At 40.9% G+C, this 23,617-nt stretch overlaps 1 protein-coding gene across 4 annotated transcripts in view; it reads right to left on the reverse strand.

The window, feature by feature from the left end:
• Window positions 1–15,244: 15,244 nt before the first annotated feature.
• The window catches only part of RAPGEF6 (Rap guanine nucleotide exchange factor 6), a 150,627-nt gene continuing 142,254 nt past the window's right edge, over window positions 15,245–23,617 (reverse strand). For 3 of the 4 annotated variants that reach the window (XM_058168507.1, XM_058168506.1, XM_058168509.1), the window contains 2 exons: window positions 22,695–22,991; window positions 15,245–20,466 (listed from right to left, as the gene is read on the reverse strand). In XM_058168507.1, coding sequence (XP_058024490.1) covers window positions 20,441–20,466; window positions 22,695–22,991 — 323 coding nt within the window. In that variant the 3' untranslated portion in view covers window positions 15,245–20,440. The remainder of the gene's footprint in view (window positions 20,467–22,694; window positions 22,992–23,617) is intronic. The other variant, XM_058168508.1, reaches the window with a different exon arrangement.

Here is a 23,617-nt window from a genome sequence, read left to right on the forward strand (position 1 = left end):
TCTTGCCCTCTTCCCACGTTTCTACCTCTGCAGCTCTCCGTTTGCAGCGCTCCTTATCCGGAGCACAGCAGAACCTGCATCGTCCCGCAAATTATACTTGGACTATTTTGGACTTCCAAGGAGGCGTCCTTCATTCCATCTCTAATCGAACTCTGTGGCCTTGGTTTCCTGCACTCTACTTTGACTTTGCTGAAATGCTGGTCGGCGCCCATGGATTTAAACATAAAACAAAATGTAATCCTTCCCCTCGGGACGTCTGGTCAATTGGTCCAGGCCTGTATATCTGCCCAGGACATCTTACTGATCTCTCCCACCTAGATGAATGTGGGACCATCTCTGATTGGTACTGTAAGTCCTGGCAATGTGTCAACCGGAAAGATTTGGTGGACTGCTCCTATACTACTGACTATATCAAAGCTGTACTAGGCCCTGATAACAATTTGCCTTGGAATTCCTGCTCCAATTGGGCCTGCTGCGTCGCCTCAATCCTATGACTGTTACTTTTACATCTCATGGAAGGAGTCTTCCGATTACTGAATGGCTTAAAGGGAAAAGATGGGGGGGAAGGTCGAGAGATAATTCCGATTACAGACATCCAGGAAATATATTCATAATTCGTCTTACCATGTCCTTAGAAACATCCCCACCTGTGGGCCCAAACAAACAAGTCAACTCGCCCTTTTTACAGCCCTTGATTAAAAGCAACAATCCATTGGTGTCCTTGGTCTCCTCTGCGCATGATGCCCATGTGGCAGCCCGTACTTTCCTAACAATGATAGTAGATGTTGGCTGTGTCTGTCTTCTCAACCCCTTTTATGAGGCCATAGGTTCCGCCTACCTTTACCAATAGCACCTCAGATACCGGTTGCAGGTGGTCTAACTCTTCTATAACGGTATCCTCAATTGAAGGTCAAGGTTGTTGCCTTGGGTATGTACCTCTAACTTTTCTCACTTTTGTATCAATGCCTCCTCGGATGCCTATACTTCCTGCACAATATACTTGTCCAAAGAAAGGCTAGGACTTGACACTGGAGGGTGGACTATAATACACACTACTCTATCAACTGCAGATCTTTCCAAACGTTTAAACGGTCAGTTTTTTATTCCTTCCAATGGCTCTATTTGGGCCTGCTCTACGGGTGCTACTGCATGTGTCAGTGGAGACATTTTACACACAAACACGCTTTTGCATTCAGGTTTATCTTCTCCTAAACTGTCTGTTTTTTCCAATAATGAGTTCTTTTCTCGCATGGAAACACCCCAATACCTTCCACGAACCAAACGGGAGGTGGTTACTACTATGACTTTGGCCCTTCTCCTGGGCCTAGGAGCCACTGGTGCTGCAACTGGAATCGCAGGAATGGTTGTGGCTGACAAAAACATCCGCAGGCTCAGTATTGAAATAGATGCTGATCTCAAACGCATTGAGCAATCCATGGTTGCCCTCCAAAATTCCTGACCTCTCTCTCCGAGTTGTGTTACAAAATAGAAGGGGTTTGGACTTGCTATTCTTAAAACAGGGCGGTCTGTGTGTAGCTTTGAAAGAAGAATGTTGTTTTTACACTGAAAGTTCTGGTGTTGTGCTTGACTCTATGGCAGAATTAAATACCCGATTGAAAGATAGAGAAAAAGAGCGTTCTCAATCCCACACGTGGTATCAGGGAATGTTTAATCTCTCTCCCTGGTTGACCACCCTCCTCTCTGCCCTAGCTGGTCCTCTGATTTTGTTGCTCCTTGCATGTACAATTGGCCCATGTGTCATGGGGAGAGTTCTAGCATTTTTGAAACAACGACTAAACAGTATTGGAGATGATGTCCTCTTGCTAAGAAACACTGTTGAAAATGAATATAAACAACCTCTTTTAGAATTAGCCTCTGAGGCTGATGAAGACTCTGAATCGGGAACCATTCCTTTGGAAAAGTGTACTGACTCCCTGCGGGGTCTCCCGGAGGGGGGATCCACTGGGGATGTCATAGCTTTAGAAGAATATTACCCATCTTAAAAAATAAAAACAGAGGACATATGGATATATCATTTACCCATCTTAAAAAATAAAAACAGAGGACATATGGATATATCATTGGTTCAGGTTTTCTTAGGCCTCACAGCCGGGAGAACTTGACTTGACTTTTTTCAGTGCTACATGACAGACATGATTAATAGTACCCATAGTTCTGATTTCCCTGAATTAGGTTTCTATTCCGCTGAACCTTCCCTGAGTTAGATGCATAGTTTTGCTCTCCCTGATTTGGGCCCCTACCTTTCCCTGAGTTAGTTTTACATTCCTGAGTTGGGTTTCTATTCAGGTAAAATGCATGATTTCCTGAAAAACACGTGGTATTTTGCTAATACGTATACTCTAAACGCTTGCTGATTGGTGATGTTAAGTTTCTATATGCTAATTCCCTCCTTGCTGTAGTTACCCCTCCCTGCTAAAACTGCATAATAAAAGAGACTGTTGCGATCTAAGGGGGACTCTTTCTACAACCCTTTTCTTCGTGCTCTCTCATCTGGAAGAACTCCTGGTGTGGTGTCTTTTATTTGGCTTCTTTCGTCCTTGCGAGGACCCACTAAATTGTCTCAGCGAGGGCTGAGACCCGTTCCTGCGGGAACCCAGGACAACATCAACAGGGAACCTTGGACTACAAATAAGTGTTGCAGACCAACAGCAACAATGTAGCCTGAGTCATTAGTTGACAAAGTATTCCCAATGAACCATTAAATTGTTCCTTTCCGGTGTATTGCTGCACAACATAAGGCAACTGATGGGATGGCAGCTACTTTAGCAATTCTCCATCTACATGGTGTCATTGGAAAAAGCCTGAATCAGCTAATTCAAAATAGCTGCCAAATCTATGAATGATCATTAATCCAATTTAGTCCCTCTTCTTTTTAAACCAATGCTTTCTTTTCCTGGGATTGTGCTGCAGCTGCAGAAGTTGAAGCTAGTTTAAGGTAGGGGTCTCCAACCTTGGTCCCTTTAAGACTTGTGGACTTCAACTCCCAGAGTCCCTCAGCCAGCAAAGCTGGCTGAGGGACTCTGGGAGTTGAAGTCCACAAGTCTTAAAGGGACCAAGGTTGGAGACCCCTGATTTAAGGAGTTTCAGAAGTGCTATATGAGCATCTCACATTCTCTGGAGAACCTTTTTGTCTTTGAACCTGAAGTGTAATCCAAATACTTAGACCTCCATTTTTTTTCCATTTGGTACAACAACAAACCTGTTGGATAGGTTAAAACAAGAGATGGAGATTGGCTCAAGTCATCTACTGAGCTTCCATGGTGGACTTCAGCTTGTGCCTTTCAGGTTTTTGTTCAAAATCTTAATCATTGCACAAATTGGCTTTCATTGACTTACTTGCTCTCCACAACCAAGTTAGTTGTCTTTTTCGGAGCTGATGGGCAATGAACATGCATAATATGTGGACACCATGTCCTTTGTAATTATTCTCCCACTCACTCGTGAATCATGGAAAAAAAACATTTTACCTAAAATTTAGGAAGGAACAATCCTCAAGAGCAGTTTCTTTCTGTGCAAGTGACATAGCAAGGCAATACTAGAAAAATAAACTTTGAACATCCTAACAACAACAAAAAATAAAAAAAGTAATAGGCCTAATAGGATGGTCAAATTAGAAAGGTATAGTTTTGTGGCTTAGAGATGAAAGCAAGATATCCTTTTTCCTTATAATTTTTAGTTTTAGCCCTGAGTAAATTATAAAAGGAGCTTCTGTGGAGAAAAAAGGAGAGACAAATATGCCATGCTGCTCTCTGCTGGTAGATTATTTTTGCTGCTGTTACATTGCTATCTAAATTGTTTAACTGAGCACGTAATACATGTGCTGTTTCGATATTGATACAGTTCACAGAAGTTTCAAGTTAAATCCCAACGTTAGACAGGAACTAGGAGGAAAATGTTTGCTCTTCTGCAGGTCCTCATTCCAATGCTGCTAGTGCTAGTGCTTGAACAAGCAAAATTATGTTTTACCAAGGAAGTAGAAGCAGTTGGTAGCCCTGCGTTAGTCAGGGTGAAGAGATGGATACTCAGAGTAGGAGAAGTTACAGCAATAAAGGGAGGGTTATTCTCTGGAATGGCAGACACAGGATGTAGCAAAAAATTAATTTTAAAAATCTTGAACATGAATTTAAGAAAAACTTTGGGAGATAAGATGTCTCTGTAATGAAGTTGGAGGGGCTCTGCTGCCATGTATATATTCATGTAAATTAAAGGCTTTTTACACTAGAGAAAGGATACTTTTTGGTACAATTGGACAGGAAGGAGTTGGTTAAGATGTTTGCTAAGGAAACTAGTCAATCTCTTTTATGCCAATTTACAATTAACAAGTCCAGAAAAGTATGGCAAATATTCTTGCCAGTTGTGAAAAACATATTAAGTAAAAGAGTACTTTCTTGAAATATTCGTGTAAACATAATGGTTGAGTGACAATTACAATCTTGTCCATTTGCCAAGGAAAATTACTATTATTTATTAAGTTTGCATGCTTCCCAACTCTCAGTAAATTGGAGCAGTTTACAATTTTTAAAAATTATTATTCACAAAAAAAACACCTAAAAGTGCTTTAAAAAATGAAAAGAACAACGGAAATGAAGAAGCAAAGGATATTATGAGTTAACAGAATTGTGTAGATTTTTATCTAATATAATTATTAAAGTGCATATTACATTTAGAATATTTATATAATCGTCATTTGTTTTTAACCTTCTGTATTTTGTATAAATGAGTTCCATATTACATTATATTTATCCATACAAAATCTACAGGCAATCAACTCATAGGCGGCAAATGCAGTCAGGAGTCCACTGAATAATTGGGGACATACATTTATTTATCTTTCTAATGTTGCAATATTAGTCTTTTGGCCATAGTAAGGGCTTGAAGAATCTATCTATATTGTCCAGTTAACATATTAGGTATGTAATTCAAGAGAATATTACCTTCCAAAAAATTAGCTTTTGTCACAAATAGTCCAACATTTTCTCTCAAAATTAAGTAAGTAAAGGACATTGTAAAAATGTGTGTTTTAAAGAAGCACTGTCCATATTAATCTCCAACAGAGTATTTGTATTAGTTTGTCCTTTTCTATATAAACATAATGGAGTCCAATAAATTCTAAATATTACTTTTTGTTGTGTATTGTCATAGTTTCAGATCAATTGACACTCTTGCTATAGAAGTTAAATAATTCTTGCATTGTCTAGGTCAGTGGTCACCAACCGGTGGTCCATGGAGAAAATTTTGGTGGTCCTCAGAGAAATCTTTGCATTTATCTCGAGGAGCCCAGCCGAAGTTTCCCGTGCTCGTGCTTCAGCTCTTTGACTTCCAGGGACAGGATGGGGTCCTTCAGGCAGTTAGCTTGGCCGTCTGTTAGCAGAGAGAAGCAGCCGGAGTCAACCCTGGCTTTGCTGTCCATTGCAGACATTAGATCGCCCCCCTGCAAACTCTCGTCTCTTAAGGAGCGCTTGCTGAAGCAGCACAGGAAACTTTGGCCGGGGTCCTCGAGAGATGAGAGTTTGCAAGGGGCCGATCTAGTGTCTGCAATGGACACCAAAGCCAGGGTTGACTCCGACTGCTTCTCTCTGCTGTAGTGCTTCCTGGATGCAGTTTACCTCTCTGAGCCTCAAACACTCCAAGCCCCAAGCGCCCCCTCATCAGACCCCCAGAGCAACTCCTCTCCAGTCGGCAGGTTGAGCCCAGCACCAGCTCTCATATGCCAAGTCGAGCCCTTTGTCTACTTCAAACTGTCCCCCATCAGAAGGACCCCACAAAGCCCTCACCGCCCCTTCCATCCATCTGCCCCCAGCCAGCCTTTTGGATAAGGTGGAAATACTGGACCTTCAGAGGTTGGGTGGCTACGGCTGGGAAGAAAAGAAAGAGCAGCAGCGGTTCCAGGAGGAGGAGGAGGAAATCTGGTAGTAGGGTATCTTTGCCTGACTTTTCCGCACAAAAGCTTGTCTCCCACCTGGCTCTTTCTCCTTCTTTCCCTGCAGTTCTTTCTGGGGGGCGGGAAAGACCCTTCCTCTTTTTGTACCCAGTTGGCACTTTCCAAAGCTCACTTTTCCAGCTTTAGCTGCTCAAATCCCCTTTGATTGTGATTTTTAAAAATTATTATTTACATTGGCCATCCCTTTCTGACATCTCCCGTTTTCTCTTTGATTTCCCCCCTCTCAACCATTACTTTCCCAAGTCCTCCATTTGCTTCCAACCTGCTTTTCTTTTGCCTGTGTGATTTTAAAACAAAGATTTAGAAACTCCGGGCTTTAAAGACTTCTCTTTGTTCTGGATTGGTGGATAAATCCCAGGTATGAATATGCCTATGCATTTAATATGGGAATGAGTATAAATTCTTAAAAGAAACTTAGCATGAAGTAGGGGAACTGAGATTTATTAGCTTTGCTTTCTTTGTGCATTTCCTTGGTTATGTTGTGCAAAAAATAATAATGGTGCACCGGTTAAAGGCGGCTGAGCCTCCCCCACCCCCCAGCGGTCCGCGGGATTTAAAATTATTTATTTATTTATTTATTTATTAAATTTTTATACCGCCCTTCTCCCAAAGGACTCAGGGCGGTGTACAGCCAAAAATAAAACACAAGATATATACAATTAAAACAACAGTTAAAACATAGCAGATTATAAAAGGCTGATAATTTTAAAATATTAACAAAACCCCAAATTAAAATTCAACACTATTATGCCAGTCCCGCTTGAATAAATAAGTGTGTTTTGAGCTCACGACGGAAGGTCCGAAGATCAGGCACTTGACGTAGGCCAGGGAGAAGTTCGTTCCAGAGCGTCACTGCCCCCACAGAGAAGGCCCTACTCCTGGGGGCCGCCAGCCGACACTGTTTGGCAGACGGCACCCTGAGGAGACCACCTCTGTGAGAGCGTACGGGTCGGTGGGAGGCAAAGGGTAACAGCAGGCGGTCTCGTAAGTACCCAGGTCCTAAGCCATGGAGCGCTTTAAAGGTGGTAACCAAAATCTTGAAGCGCACCCGAAAACCACAGGAAGCCAGTGCAGACTACGGAGCAGTGGTGTTACGTGGGAGCCACGAACGGCTCCCATTACTACTCACGCAGCCTCATTCTGGACTAACTGTAGCCTCCGGGTGCACCTCAAGGGCAGCCCCATGTAGAGAGCATTGCAGTAATCCAACCTAGACGTAACCAGAGCGTGAGTGACCGTGCACAAGGCATCCCGGTCAAGGAAGGGACGCAACTGGCGGACCAAGCGAACTTGGTAAAAGGCCCTCCTGGAGACGGCCGCCAGATGTTCATCAAAGGACAGCCGTCCATCCAGGAGGACGCCCAAGTTGCGAACCACCTCCTTTGGGGCCACTAACTCGCCCCCAACAGTCAGCCGCGGATGCAGCTGACTGTACCGGGGTGCCGGCATCCACAGCCACTCCGTCTTGGAGGGATTGAGCTTGAGTCTGTTTCTCCCCATCCAGACCCGTACAGCTTCCAAACACCGGGACAGCACTTTATTACCGCTTCATTAGGGTGGTCCGGGGTGGAAAAGTACAGCTGCGTATCATCAGCGTACAGATGATAACTCACCCCGAAACCACTGATGACCTTGCCCAGCGACTTCATATAGATGTTGAACAGGAGAGGCGAGAGAATCGACCCCTGAGGCACCCCACAAGTAAGGCACCTCGAGGACGACCTCTGCCCCCCTGTCAACACCGTCTGCGACCGGTCAGAGAGATAGGAGGAGAACCACCGATAAACGGTGCCCCCCACTCCTAATCCCTCCAACCGGCGCAGCAGGATACCATGGTCAATGGTATCAAAAGCCGCTGAGAGATCTAATAGGACCAAGGCAGAGGAACAACCCCTGTCCCTGGCCCTCCAGAGGCCATCCACCAACGCGACCAAAGCCGTCTCCGTGCTATAACCGGGTCGGAAGCCGGACTGGAACGGGTCTAGATAGACAGCTTCCTCCAGGTGCCGGGGGAGCTGCCATGCAACCACACTCTCTACAACCTTCGCCACAAAGCGAAGGTTGGAGACTGGACGATAATTTCCCAAAATAGCTGGGTCCAGGGAAGGCTTCTTGAGGAGAGGTCTCACCACCGCCTCTTTCAAGGTGGCGGGGAAAACCCCTTCCACCAAAGAAGCATTTATAATCCCCTGGAGCCAGCCTCGTGTCACTTCCTGAGCAGCCAGCACTAACCAGGAAGGACACGGGTCCAGTAAACATGTAGTTGCATGTAACCTCCCAGCAACCTGTCCACGTCCTTGAGAGCCACAGAATCAAACTCATCCCAAATAACCTCAACAAGACGCATCTCTGTCATCTCGGTTGGATCATCGCAATCTTGGTCCAAACTATCCCGAAGTTGAACGATTTTATCGTATAGATAACCGTTAAACTCCTCAGCTCGTCCTTGTAAGGGGTCATCCCGTCCCTCTTGATGAAGGAGGGAACGGGTCACCCGAAACAAGGCGGCCGGGCGGTTATCTGCCGATGCAATGAGGGTGGAAACGTAAGAACGTTTCGCCTCCCTCATTGCCACTAGGTAGGTCTTAGTAAAAGACCTCACTAGTGTCCGATCAGCCTCGGAACAGCTAGACCTCCAAGTACTCTCTAGGCGTCTTCTCCGGCGTTTCATCTCTCTCAGCTCCTCGGAAAACCAGGGAGCCAATTGAGATCTACGCTGGGTCAGAGGCCGCAAAGGCACGACATGGTCCAAAGCCCCAGCCGCGGCCCGTTCCCAGGCCGCAACCAGTTCTTCAGTCGTGCCATGGGTAAGATCCTCAGGAAGCGGCCCAAGCTCCGTCAGGAACCTCTCCGGGTCCATCAGGCGCCTGGGATGGAACCAACGCATTGGCTCCGTCTCCCTGCGGTGGTGAGCAGCGGTCCGAAAGTCTAGGCGAAGAAGAGAATGATCTGACCATGACACCGGTATCTTCACTATATCTCCTAAAACCAGATCATTAACCCACTGACCAGAGATAAAAATCAAGTCTAGCGCGCCTCCCCCGATGTATGTAGGGCCATCAGTTACTTGAATCAGGTCCAAGGCCGTCATGGAGGCCTGGAACTCCTGAACCACCATTGATGACAAGCCGGCCGATGGCAAGTTGAAATCCCCCAAGACCAAAAGTCTGGGAATCTCAACCGCCACGCCAGCAAGCACCTCCAGTAGCTCAGGTAGGGCTGTAGTCACGCAACAAGGAGCCAGGTACGTGATCAACAACCCCATCTGATTCCGGTGGCCCCACTTCACAAGGAGGGATTCACAACCAGCTATCTGAGGAACAGTGGACTCCCTCGGCTCCAAACTTTCGTTAATCACAACCGCCGCCCCCCCACCCCTACCTTGGGCCCTCGGCTGATGGAATGCCCGGAAACCCGGAGGGCACAGTTCAACCAGGGGTACACCCCCTTCTGTGCCCAACCAGGTCTCCGTAATGCCCATAAAGTCCGCTGACTCCCTCTGAATGAAATCACAAATCAGGGGAGCCTTATTGACCACGGACCGGGCATTGCAAAGCATCAGCCGAAGACCCAAACTCTGAGGGTCTTGACCATCCGGGGAACGAGTAAGGACTGGGGGGCCTTGAACTTGGTGGTCCCTGAGATCCAAAAAGTTGGGGACCCCTGGTCTAGGCAATATAGAGGCTTCTAATACGTTATTCTCCTCATTTTTAATACCTTTCTAATACCTTTCGCCGCGAGCTCAAAACTTACTTATTTATCTGCGCTGGACTGGGTTAGTTTTTTAAGTTATGGGTTAAGTTATGGGTTTTTAATGGGTTTTATCTCCAAATTTTAATTGTGGCCAATTTAAATAAGTTTTTTACTAGTATTTTAATTGTATTTATAATTTATATTGTGCATTTTTTACTTGGCTGTGAACCGCCCTGAGTCCTTCGGGAGAAGGGCGGTATACAAATTTAAATAATAAATAAATAAATAAATAAATTTTTTGGTGTCTGAATATCAAATTGCCAAAGACCCAGTTTGGCTTAGGCACCAGGCAAAAAAGTGAGAGTTTTTGAGTTCAAATCTTGCCTCAGGTGTGAAAACCAGCTGAATGACTTAGGCCAGTTACTCTCTGAGCCCAAACCTACTTCACAGGGGAACATAGGAGGAGAAAGGTATGTTGGACGTTTGCCACCTTAAGTTATTTGTAAAAATAATAAAGGTAGGATATAAATACATGAATGAAACTGATGTATTGATTAACAAATACTTATAAGTAATGGTGGGTTTTTGGTTTAAAGAATTTGTGATGATCCAGTGCTAGGCACAGAAACAACATAGTGAGAAGACATATCGTATTTTTCGGAGTATAAGATGCACTGGAGTATAAGACGTGCCTTAGTTTTTGGGGAGGAAAATAAGAAAAAAGCTGATTGGCAGATGGATTGGCCTTCTGGAATACCCCCAATCAGCTGTTCCCAGAGGTGGATTTTAGCAACAGATTCCTTGGTTGTGAGCTCTGTGCCATGATATATATTTTTTCTGCCTCTGAAACTTCTGAAACTCTGTTTCAGAAAAAACTTTTTTCTGCCTCTGAAAGCCTCCGAAACAACTTCAGAAAAAAAGCCTCTGAAGCTCTTTTGGCGATTTTTTTTCTGAAGCTTAGTTTCTGATGCTTTTTTCAGCCTCTGAAACCTCCATTTGAGAAACTGGGCAGGGCTACATTCGGAGTATAAGATGCACTGGAGTATAAGACGTGCCTTAGTTTTTGGGGAGGAAAATAAGAAAAAAGCTGATTGGCAGATGGATTGGCCTTCTGGAATACCCCCAATCAGCTGTTCCCAGAGGTGGATTTTAGCAACAGATTCCTTGGTTGTGAGCTCTGTGCCATGATATATATTTTTTCTGCCTCTGAAACTTCTGAAACTCTGTTTCAGAAAAAACTTTTTTCTGCCTCTGAAAGCCTCCGAAACAACTTCAGAAAAAAAGCCTCTGAAGCTCTTTTGCCGATTTTTTTTCTGAAGCTTAGTTTCTGATGCTTTTTTCAGCCTCTGAAACCTCCATTTGAGAAACTGGGCAGGGCTACATTCGGAGTATAAGATGGACCCAGATTTTCACCCTCTTTTTTGGGGGGGAAAGGTGCATCTTATACTCCAAAAAATATGGTAACTCCCCTTTATTGTTCCAACTTTCCCCCAAAAGTCCCACTGTTCACTACAAGTCCAGGAGCAAAGCTCTAAACATACACCTCCATTAGTTCCTGGCTGCTATTAGTCTGGAGGAGCAGCATAGTTCTGAGAGTTTGGTTTCAGAGAGTTCTTGTCACAGGAAGAGTTCCCTGGGACTGCAGCACCACCCAGAGTATAACTGTGTAACTGCAACCTTGCATGTAGCCAGGCCAGCATGGCAAACAAGACAAAACATGGCAAAGTATCTAGACATCAGTAACAGCATGTGAGGCTGGAAAAAGCAGCACTTGTTCCTGACAAACACTCTTCCCAACAGCATGTCTTTAAATCTCATTCCCCAGGTGAGGCTTGTGAAGGTGGGGGGAGCGCCCTCCTCCTGAGTCGTCGGGTTGCCCTGTGCTGATCATACCTCCTCTCCATTCTTCGTGCTCAGGGATCGGGGTGGGGAGGTAATTGCTCATCACCAGAGTTCCATTGCTCCTCTACACCACTGCTTGCCTTGTCTTCCCCCCTCACATGGTCCTCCTGCACCCCCTCTCCCTCTCTGGTGACCCTTCCGAAGCCTGAGGGACCCAGGGCTGCCTTATCCTGCTCCTCCAGTCGTTCCTTTGTTGGCCCTAGCTCTGTCTTGTCTTCTTCCTTAGATTCAGGCTCTGGGGCCATTACAGAATTTACCCAGTTGCCAATATCTATTCATCCTGTATCAGTTGATCAAGTCAATACCCCCACTTCCATCCCATTTTTCCATAACACCATATTTTCCCGTTTTTAAAATTGGGTTTCTTCATAAATTTAGCATCCGAAAAATGGTGAAATCTTTTATTACATATTACATTTCCTAACTTTCTAGTTGACATAATTGTTTCCAGAGATGTTAAGAGTTCTAGTGTATTTTTATCTTACTACTATTCATCCAACCAGTGGTGGCATTAAAGTAATTTAACAACCGGTTCTCTGCCCTAATGATTTCTTCCAACAACCAGTTTGCCAAACTGCTCAGAACGTTAACAACCGGTTCTCCTGAAGTGGTGCGAACTGGCTGAATCCCACTACTGCATCCAACCAAAAGTATGTATATTTCAATAGTTGCTCAAATGGGAAAAATGGCACCAATGTTTGGCTTCTAGTATTTAATACTTAACAATAAGTAAGACTGATGATATAGCTCCAAATTAGGAAAGCAAATTCTCCCTTATTGATTAGCAGATGCAATTTTTGTAAAGATATTTTCAAAATTGAAACCCATAGAAATTTTCTAAACAAAAAAAAAAATTTTCTGAAACTACTTTCCAGATATGTAAATTGGAATTCTTCTCAGAATATAAATCAATCAGGGAATTTTTAGAAAACTAAACTTGTTTAATGCAGCAAATATACTATACAGTATATTTTGTCATAGGCTTTTTCAGTGTTTAATAATAAACTTACAAATTGATGTTTTTATGCAAATCTATTAACTCTACAACTAACCTAATGTTGTCTGCTGCTTGCCTACTTTTTATAAACAATGCTTGATTATTCTTAAATATAAACAATATCGCTTGCTGTAATCTATTTGCTAACACTGCTGTAAAGATCTTTGTAGCAACATTAAATCAATCAGATTGGATGAGAATTAGCACACAGAGTATGATTCTTCGCCTGCTTGTGGTATAACTGTAAAATAAGCCTGATTGAATGCTGCAGATAAAATTCCCTTAGCAAATACCTCATCATACAATTGACCAAGTTTTTGTATTAAAAATAATTCATGTAACACAGTATTTTAAATTATGTGGCAGCTATTTATTTATGATCTGTGCCACCTTTCTCAACCCTCTATCCACTTAAGTAGAAGAACTCCTGAGGTTTCCTTTCAAGTTATTGGCATGGTCAGTCTGCTCTAATTAAGCCTAGGTTGATGGTGCCCTTTAAAAAATTTTTGGTTTGATCACTTTTTTATTACAGAGAAAAATAAATCTGATTCTTTATTGTCTTTCAGTTTCTATTTACAGGTAATCCTAGACTTATGATCACAATTGAGCCCAACATTTCTGTTGTTAAGTGAGATATTTGTTAACTGAGTTTTGCAACCTTTTATAACTGTTCTTGTAATTCAGAGTTAAGTGAATTGCTGCAGTTGATACCGTATTTCCCTGAAACTAAGACCTCTCCGGATAATCCCAATTGGGCTTTTCAGTGCATGCGTTAAAATAAGCTCCCCCCCAAAAATAAGCCCCCCAACTATTTACACGCATGTACAGCCGGTCCTGCCATTTCCGCTCGTTGCTTGCTGCACAAACAACATGAGTTGAGGTGAGGCTGGAGGTGGGGGAAAGGGGGGGAACATGCCCTCCCCTCCGTTCTTTGCGCCAGCCGAGTGGCTGGCTGCCGCTGCCCTAACATGTCCTGCCACCACTCTGTCTTGTGGAGCAGGACTCTGCAAGGCTTGTTGTGCCGTTGCACACACAAACTGCAGAACTGCCGCGAGCTTCATCATACTGGCACAGATGGCATCCTGCCGCTTGTGGCTGCGCCGGTATGTTGACCCTCGCAGCAGTGCTGCTGTTTCTGCAGAGTCCTGTTCCACGAGGCAGCGTCAGTGTCACAATAAGTCTCACAAAGATTCATTTCTGACAAGTGGGGCAGGTGAAAAGCGAGACGCATGGAGCGAGACATGGCTCCCCTTGCCGTCTCTTCTCCCCCCACCCCTCACTAAGCATGGCAGGGTTTCTGCCTCTTGTTTAGCCACCTGCCCCCTTTAGGGATGCAATTTTTTAATTGTATTTTAATTGTATTTATATTGTAATATTATTGTGTATTTTTATCTGGCTGTGAACCGCCCTGAGTCCTTCGGGAGAAGGGCGGTATAAAAATTTAAATAATAAATAAATAAATAAATAAATAAATAAATTTGGGGGTGGCAAGCGGGGCGGGCGAGAAGCAGGACGCAAGTCTTTCCTTTCCAGCTCCATCACGTTCTCGCCATTGTGTCCAGGGAAACGTTGTAAAAAAAAAGCTTTATTGAACTTCATTGAAGTTCACAAGAAGGTTTTTTTTTACATGTTTCCTGGATGCAATGGCAAGGAACGCCACGGTGCTTGAAAGGTAAGATGCGCATCTCGCTTCTCCCTCACCCCACCTGTCAGAAATGAGTCTTTGTGAGACTCATCGTGCTGCTGCCGTCACCTCATGAAGCAGGACTCTGCAAGGCTTGTGCCGTTGCACACACGAATGGCAGCACTGCCGCGAGGTTCAACATACCAGCGCAGCCACAACCGGCAGGATGCCAGCTGTGCTGGTATGATGAAACTCGCAGCGGTGCTGCAGTTTGTGCGTGCAATGGCACAAGATGACTTGCAGTCCTGCTCCACAAGGCAGTGGCGGTGGTGGGACGTCAGGGCAGCAGTGGCAAGCCGCTTGGCCAGTGTGAAGAACAGGGAGGGGAGGCGGCAGTGATGGCAGAACATCCAGTCCCGCACTCGCCACCTCCTCCACCCCCAAAATAATGACACCCCCCCAATAATAAGGTCAAGCCCTTATTTTGAGGTTCAAAAGAAAGTAAGACCCTGACTTATTTTCGGGGAAACACAGTATGTTAGTAACCCAGTTAAGTGCATCTGGCTTCCTCATTGACTTTGCTTGTCAGGTTGCAGAAGGTGATCTTGATCTTGACCACAGCAATGGTCATAAGTATGAACCAGTTGCCAAGCATCTGGATTTTGATCAGGTGATCGTGGGGATGCTGCAGAGGTCGTAACTGAAAAAATGGTCATAAGTCACTTTTTTCAGTGCTGTTGTAACTTTGAATGGCCACTAAAGAAACTGTTGTAAGTCAAGGACCACCTATGCAGTGTTAAAATTATGTTTGTTTTCTCACTGGAATGAGGATACTAACAGTTAATAAACCAATGCAAAATAGAATTCTTAGAATAACATTGCTAACTGCATTAACAAGCTGATCTCCCAATCAGAATCCTATCACAAGCACTTGTAAATAAGCCTTATTTTAATTGAATGAGACTCGCTTCTCGGTCAAGCTCTAGGACTAAAATATGGAAGTGATCCAAATATTTATAGGGAAGGGGCAGAGAGAAATTTTAAATAAAAATTAACCCACCCATAATCCATGATAAGTTTGTTTATTGGTTCCAACATCATTAGTAGATTGGATATTAAACAATACTTTTAAACATTCTCTTAACCAAAAATATAACAAATATTTACAATCACCCAGTAAAAATACAAAAAAGCATACAGAGGCACTGTCTTTCTAAAAGACATAAGTGTAAGAGGTATAAAAAAATAGAAGACAAACATTGCTTGTTACAGAATACTTTACAATCACTGATTTGTGCAGTTTTACAATTGCCATTGGAATACCATTACAACTGTGCAGTTTTTGCCCATATGCTCACATACTCAAAATGTCATGAATTACCAAGCTAAATTGCATTCCATGTATATATAAAGAAATTAAAGACACAACAATGACAACTGGAGGGAAAGGGAAAGGAATGAACTGGAGGTGAAATTCGTTTTCTACTCAGAGTTTAAACTGTTGGCATTAAACATTTCAATCAATGAAGTTTTTTGTTTTTTTACCTGATCAGTTTTTGGAAGGCAAGTGCAATGTTTTTAAAATTGCATTTCAGGTAATATGCATGACATGGACTTGTAGCACTCTTTCCTATACATTATTTGTATTAATGCAAGGCTGAAAAGATCAAGCTTCTTTCATTTACCTCCTGAGATAATTGACATAATAGATTCTTATTGAAAATCCATTACTCATCATTTGGAATCGCCTCAGCTGTGCAGCAGGATCATATCTCAAGAAGTGTTTTCAAAAGCTGAAGTGAGACTCAGCTATTTTAGCATTAGTGCAAAATTCTCTTAACTTTAGAAGACAAAGGCTGGCCGTGTACTTATTCAAGTGAAATCAAAACCTTTTTAATTTACCTTAGATGACACTGAGTGTCAAGGTTACAAATCACCGCTTTGGAAAACGTAGCTCAGTATTATGCCTCCTTTCACGACTTAGTTTATCTTCAATATAAATCCTGTCTCAAAGAGGAATCAAATGGCAAATTATGTACAGGCCTACTTACATATTACGACACAAGGTTTCCTTTTCCTTCTATTTGTATAAATTAAAAACTGATGCTTGTTCCATGTTTGAGATTTTTCAACATTCCTATTGCGCTTCTAGCATAAGGCCAACTTCCTCACAATACAATTTAAAAAGAATAAATGTTATATACAGAGAAGAATTGGCCCTTTCAAGAACTTGAAAAAAAATTGACACGTAATGTGTATGGAGAGGAGGCAGCACATGCTAGTAATATGTTGTTATATAACAAATAAGCATTATGTAAACAGCACAAAATGGGGTTAAGCAGTTTTATAACGAATGGCTTTTAAAAAGAAAAGGAAATCTATCTCCTTGGGTTCGCCCAAGCTCCATTTCAGTTTGGCTACTGTCCCTGATTATTCATCTGGCAAAAACCAAACCAAAACTCCAAAGGATCAGAGCAAGGACAGGCTGAGGCAGTTTGCACTGTGCAAAGAGGAAGCAGTTAAAAGGGCTTGCTGACCCGCTGCATATTTACACTCTACAGGCTCTGCATTTTTTAAAAAATGTATTGAAAGACGCCCAGTGATTTTAAAAATAATGTAATTTAAAAAGCAAACCTCTTTGATGCCATTGATACAAACACATCAGATTTAAGAGGGTGATTTTTGGCTCATGAGATTTTCAACAAGACTTCGAAATGGGTTGGTAATTTAACAAAGATTACTACCAAAGAGAAAAGGCGTAAAAAAGATTTTGTATCTATAAACCGAAATATTTGAAATTAGAGAAATGCTATAATGTTGGCCCTTAGCACTATACCATCTAGAAAGTTTAAAGTTAAGTTTGCACTCATAAATTCTATGAAACGTTGTGCGAACTGGACTTGCGGAGAGCTCAGGACTCAGATTTAAAACTTTACTTTTGACAAGTGCAACTTCTTTCTTTGACAGCCCAGGAATATCTGGCAGAAGGCATGTCCGAAGCACAGATATCCATATTCATCAAACACTTTTAAACAGAATAACATCTATTTGGTTGGACATCAGCTCCAGTAAAAACTTTTAACAGGTGCTATACAAATGCCTTCCTATCTCTGTTATGGGTTTCTAGAAAACGATCCATTAAAAAAAAAAAAGACATTTTTCACAAAACTATGAAACAATGGGAACTCTACTACTATGGAGTACGTGGTGGTTTGTGTGCAGGAAAATTTCAACTCTGTTGTGCCATTATTCATAACATTATTATGAATGCTAAAATCATGGAAGCCAAGCTTCAATATTTTATCATTGTTGGTTTCCTTAAGGTCTTTGGGGGGGGGGGGAAGAGACAGCGAGAAAAGAGCCCTGATGTCTCAGCTATTTATTCCAGACATTTAAGTAGTAACATATATTCTGTAATTATTTGTTGAATTAGGTTACCAGTTCTATGTTCAGATTTGCGATTTCATGTTACAAGGCATTGAAGGAATTCTCTATTAAGTTTATAACTATGCAACAGACAAGCATATTTCACATAGGCTTTCTGGGAAAGCTATCACTGATCTCATATGCAGACAGAAAATGTTGATTCTTGTACATACAAGCAACGTGCACCTTGCACAGAAATGTAAATCTGAAAACTCTTTATAACTTGAAGTGTAAAATATAGAATTGATTTGAGGCACCTTGAAGACAGACAGACATCCTTCCTTCTACCCTAGACTGTAAACATTTATGATATTAAGGTTTACAAGTAAACTTTAAATATACATTGAGACATTCATGTCCACTGATTATGTTTGGCTAGGCAACCATTTATGCAGTAGGGGAAGAATATAAACACAAATAGTAACTCCAGTTTTTGCTATGTACTCTGGTTGGCTAAGTAAAGCTGCCATGTCATCCCAGTCTTTCATTTTTTTTTATTTTGCATAATACACATGCAAATGTGGATTATACATATGAATCAGGGAATCATCTTTCTCTGTAAATAGCACCTTTGTAATCACCCCACCCTTCAGGACAGCATCTCTTCCAGGGACATGTGGTATGGAACTAGAAATGCCTGAAGCTTCACTGGATTTTAAAGTGTGATTTGAAGTCACATTTGTTGGGCATTTCCAAAATCCAGCATACAAGCTTGAGATAAGAGAGTAAATTCCATCTTGCAATTTTACCAGGCACTTGAGAATACTGAAGTTTCACTCTCCACTACCCGCCACTCAAAAAGCTTAGAGAAAAAGCATACCTAAACCTTGTCTCTTTCTCTTTTTAAAAATGTGCTTACCGTGGGTGAGTAAGTGACACCGGTAGATGACTGTGTTGGCAACAGATAATATGCTTCATTTTACAAGTTCTCAGATTTGTACAACTAAGGTTCATGGTAAAATCTGGGGTGATCCAGAACAATTTTCCTCAACATGGCAATTTGTTGGGGTGTCACCTGGGGCTATGGAAGATTATTCGTCTCCAATGTACTTTAAAGTCACTGCATTAGTGGGAATCTATTACTTGGGACTTTGTAGATGACATGTGCAGGGACGTTTAACTCTCAATTGTCCATGTTAGTTCAACATTGTCCATGTTAGTTCAACATTGTTAATTGAAATCATGGATTTAGTATGTTCTCACTGTTGATTGCTCTTGAGGAAAAGAAGAGTTTTGATATCTTAGCTATTCATTCTAAACATTTAAGGTTAATTAGTAAAATATATTCCATTAATAATTCTTGAATTAGATGGGTTGTCCACTCCCTTTTATGTTCAGATTTGTAATCACATTTTAGATATTCATATTTCATAATTTTTAACTTGCTGGTTGGAATGCAAGGAGTTTCTACCCAAATCCATTGAGAGGACATTAGGTAGAGAAAAGTTGATATAGAAGCTGTTATACATTATTTTTGGCAACAAGAACAGTAATCCAAATGCCAGTGGTAAAGTCATCAATGGCTTAAAATGTTGAAAAATGCCTTTTGTTTCAAATCTGCAAAATTCTTTGCCTTTTTGTGTTTGTCATGGAGTGAGAATTACCATTTTTTCAAATGCAAGAACTCTTCTTGGATTTCATAAACAAAAATTTATGAACAATTTTTTAAGTACAGGGGGAAAAGTCTTACAACAAACTGCTCTTATGGAATGGGAAAAGTTTCAAATAAAATTGGAAGTCCAAAATAAAATACAGACTTTACTATCATCACCATCACCAACACTACCATCATCTAATGGTACTTCTATGTCTTTGCTCCTAAATTTGCAAGTTTGAAAATTTTAAGCAAATTTCTAAAATATGGAACCTGTTGGATACTTTTCCAATGCAAGTCTTGTAGAAGGAAAAAAACACATTTGTAATGATACAAATGTGCCATGAAACTGTTTATAGACAAGGGGAAAGAAAATGGAATGTAGGAAAAAAAGAAAAAATGCAACTACTCCCTTATAGTGATCATTTGGCAGCTGAAAGAAACTGTGTGTATTTCACTAGTTTTAAAATATAGAATCAGTAGATGGCAGTATCTCACTACTGTATGCACATCAAATCACACTCAATATATACTTCCGAGGGCTTGATATTTTAGTTTGACATGGCATGTTGCACTGTGTGTAAACCTCTAGCTGCATCCATGAACATCCAGTTCCTCAGAAATCAAGTGTTTTGCTTAGCATAAGACATCACACTAACACCTAAACAATTTGCTTCCTTATTTTCTTTGAAAAAGCATTCACATTAGCCAACCAGAGCATTCCAATACTTTACAACAACAACAAAAAAGAACCTTATATAAATTCCAAATTAATAAATTACTCTTCAGATTGTTGCAGAAGTTTCTTTAGTTTTGATGTAGTTTCCCAATTCAGGTAAGTACATAAAATAATTTTCTTCAATTGAGAGCCATAATAGTTATAGAGAAAATATCTGAACAAAGTCTACTTAAAAGATTCTATAGTTCTTCTACAGAAGATTGCTCCCAAGTTGGCCTCGACACATCATATATTAGGTCCTTCTTGGTACTGTAATACAGGGTCAGTATTTCTTAGAATAAGTATTTTCTCTTTCCAACATAAGACTCCATCGAACTGATTGCAGCGGGCTGAAGCAAATTCAAAATTACAATCCAGATAGTTCATCCTACTAGTTGAAGAGAGCAAACACAATTCTTTGAAGTCAATAGCAGCAAGCTTGTCAGCTATAGCTGACAATACTGTAAAATTTCTTCCTCCAATGTTGGTAAATTTTGAAACAAGTTTCACAGGAAGCACAGAGACTAGACTGCCGATACTTGTTCATCTTCTGTGAAATAAGAAAAACAATGTGAACTCTGTGTCATGAACATGCGATATATTTCAATTAAAACTGTGTCATACCTACTGTGAGAAACCCGGATTTTTTTTTCTGAGTTAAAATACATCTTATTTTTAAAAAATTAAAAACTGTTCTTTACTGGCTATCACTGTTGGTCATGCAAAGAATGATGAACATTTTTTAAAAAAAAATTTTCTAAAACTTATCTAATTCTAAATCATGATGGGAATTTAATATGGTGTAGCTCATAATGTTGGAATTTGGGGTAATGATTCATAATACCATTCAGAGGCTTTAAAGATAGTTGGCTTGGCTTGTGCCTTTCATACCGAAATCCCAACATGACATTTGGACACTTTCAAAAAAAAAAAGTAAATATAGTAAATTAAACTCAGTGTTGACTCTCAGCCACACTCTAAATGAACTGACAAAATTCTCACAGAATGAGACAGTGTGGCAATGTAAAGTTCAACGTCTAGGATTGTGGAGGACCAGTCAGTCACTGAGTAACCCTGTTATTAGTCATAGTCACTCGAACAGAATTGGAAGAGAATCCTTTGATTACACGTAAGGCAATATGCAATTAAAGGATAATTTTGTATTAGTGGCTATATAATCTATCCTAATTGTCTATTTGGCACAGTGGTTAAGGCATCAGGCTAGGAACTCACAGGAGACTGTGAGTTTAGCTGTGTGACCCTGGTCCAGTCACTTTATCCTCTAGGAAGGAGGCAATGGCAAACCTCTTCCCCCAAAACATTTCCAAGAAAACTACAGGGGACTTGTTCAGGCGGTTATCAGGAGTCAGAACTGACTCAAAAACACAAAATATAAAAGTAAAATCCATCTTAATCTATTGTTTTTGAGCTCTATAGCATGTAGGTCAGAAAAGTTGACTTACTCTACCGAAAAAAAATAATGCCTGATGAACCAATGCTTAGAATATTTCATAGAAACCTAACCCTTTAATCAAATGTTTGTCTAGGTTTAGCAATATATATTCATAGGGAAATACACACATTGCACCCACCCATTTTTAAAAAAACATTGTGCTCAATAATGCGACTTACAAGCTGCTTTTGTACGAAAACAACAAAATGATTTCAAAGCAAACAGGACAAGATTATACTAAAATTTCAGTTTCATAAAAGCAAAATCTGTGAAAAGCATTCAGATTCATGGATTCAATTAGAAACAAAGCCAGACAAAGCACAAATAATGGCAGACAACAGAAAATGGAATGCAAATGTCATGGAAGTCAAAATTGCTTATTTCCAATGGGTAAATGAGCAACAAAGAGAAACGTGAAAACCTCAGGTTCAACTTTTTTTTTAAAAAAAATCTTCATTTTATAAATTCTGGGTTTTTTTTGCTGTTGAGGTTTAAATGGCTCAGAACAGAGGTCAAGTATAAGGCATCAATGTGATACAATTAGTGGGTCTCTGTGGATTTGATTTTGTCCAGTGAGCAATTTCAAGTCTTATAAATAATTGAAACTGCAACTTAAAGCCTCAGCTGTTCAGCTCTTTTTGATCTAACAGTGTTACTCTTAGAACATTATTTGTGGAAGCTAATACCCATGTACTGCTTGGCTGCCCCATGCGTACACCTATAACGCTTAACTGCAGGGAGACGCATCACATTGAGATTCTAGCTAGGTTTAATAATGCTCTGTTGAGTAGCATGTTAGGAAATATTTAGCTTCCTGCACAAGAGGAACCTGTATCTGATAGGTTCTGCGCTCGGTTAAAGTTGCTTCATGGAATTCCATGTAGCAGAGGTAGACGCTACTAATCATAATTCTGTTTATCTCCAGTACATAAAAGCATAGCTAATGTAACGACTTTCAAAATAATTTCTGCTACATCAGTCACAGCCTTTTAAATTGCTGAGAACAATTGTTTCCTTCTTTTTATTGTGGGTAGGATAAGGCATTTTGGACCTGTTTCTTCCAAATATGCTAGCTAATAATTAATGCCTAAAACTTTTTTGGGTTGTTTTTTTTCTTTTTCCTTTAGGGTGACTTTATTCTCACATAAGCATATGTAAAGCATATACAAATGAACAAAGAGGGGAGAAGAGGGGAGAAAAAAATCACTGAGGCACATTCATGGAGAGGGGTTGTAAGGTAAAGACAGACTGTGCACTTCCCCAAACTTAAAATAAATCACATACGACTTTACTCAACAGCTATCAAAGGAGATCTTTTAACATACCATCCTCTTCACTATTTGCGCCAGTCATATCTGCTAGCTTAGGATGGGACGGTTGCCGGCCATGCCACTTAGGCATCTTCTTTGGAAAACAGGCCACTGGTTCGCTAGTCAGAGGAGTGGAGGAGAGCCTAGACAGCATCTTTGACCTCTGCACCGCCACACTATAGTCTGGAGGCTTTAGGTGTGGGTGGTGGGATCCTTCTTTTATGTCCGCTAAAGAAATCCCCATATATCCTGGCGGGGTGGGCGGTGGCTCCCTATATCTAGTGTCTTCCTTAGATGAGGTGACACAGTACACTAGCACAAGAAATAAGCAATGGAAATGTTAATGAAGGAAACAAAGACAAAATAAAAACATTTTTTTATAAAAAAACAGTGAAATGTTATAATGACTTAATCAAAAACTGATTAAACAAAAGGTAAATGAAAATCACTCATAAAACTCTATTTTTCTAGAAAACGTTCAGATACTAGATTAACTGCCCCGGGCTTAAAAAAAACTGTATTATTTTGGAAAATTTATCATATTGGCTGATCTATTAATATGTCAATAACACCACAATGACACCAAAATGACGACACATGTGTGGGGATGTCATCACACAAATGCCATCCTTACATACTTGTATCAAAAACTGAATGCAAGTAGATAAATTGAAGCATTTGATGACATAGTCACACATGATATATCTGTCACAAACATTCTTCCAAATAAGGTGCCAAGATACCATCCAGAAAAGTCTTGCACTAAAGATTCTTCGATATAATTTTTGTTTACTGTTCATAAAGGGGAAATTTGGATTATGAGGTGTCTGTTTTTGGAGTTGTATTTTTAAGTGATTGGCATCAAAAAGAAGGCAGATGCATTAAATATTAACCTGAACTATTTGATGAGTGGAAGTTATTTTTCAAAATCCTATTTC

This window comes from Ahaetulla prasina, chromosome 2 (genome assembly GCF_028640845.1).
Source record: "Ahaetulla prasina isolate Xishuangbanna chromosome 2, ASM2864084v1, whole genome shotgun sequence".
In the NCBI taxonomy this organism is placed as follows: Eukaryota; Metazoa; Chordata; class Lepidosauria; order Squamata; family Colubridae; genus Ahaetulla; species Ahaetulla prasina.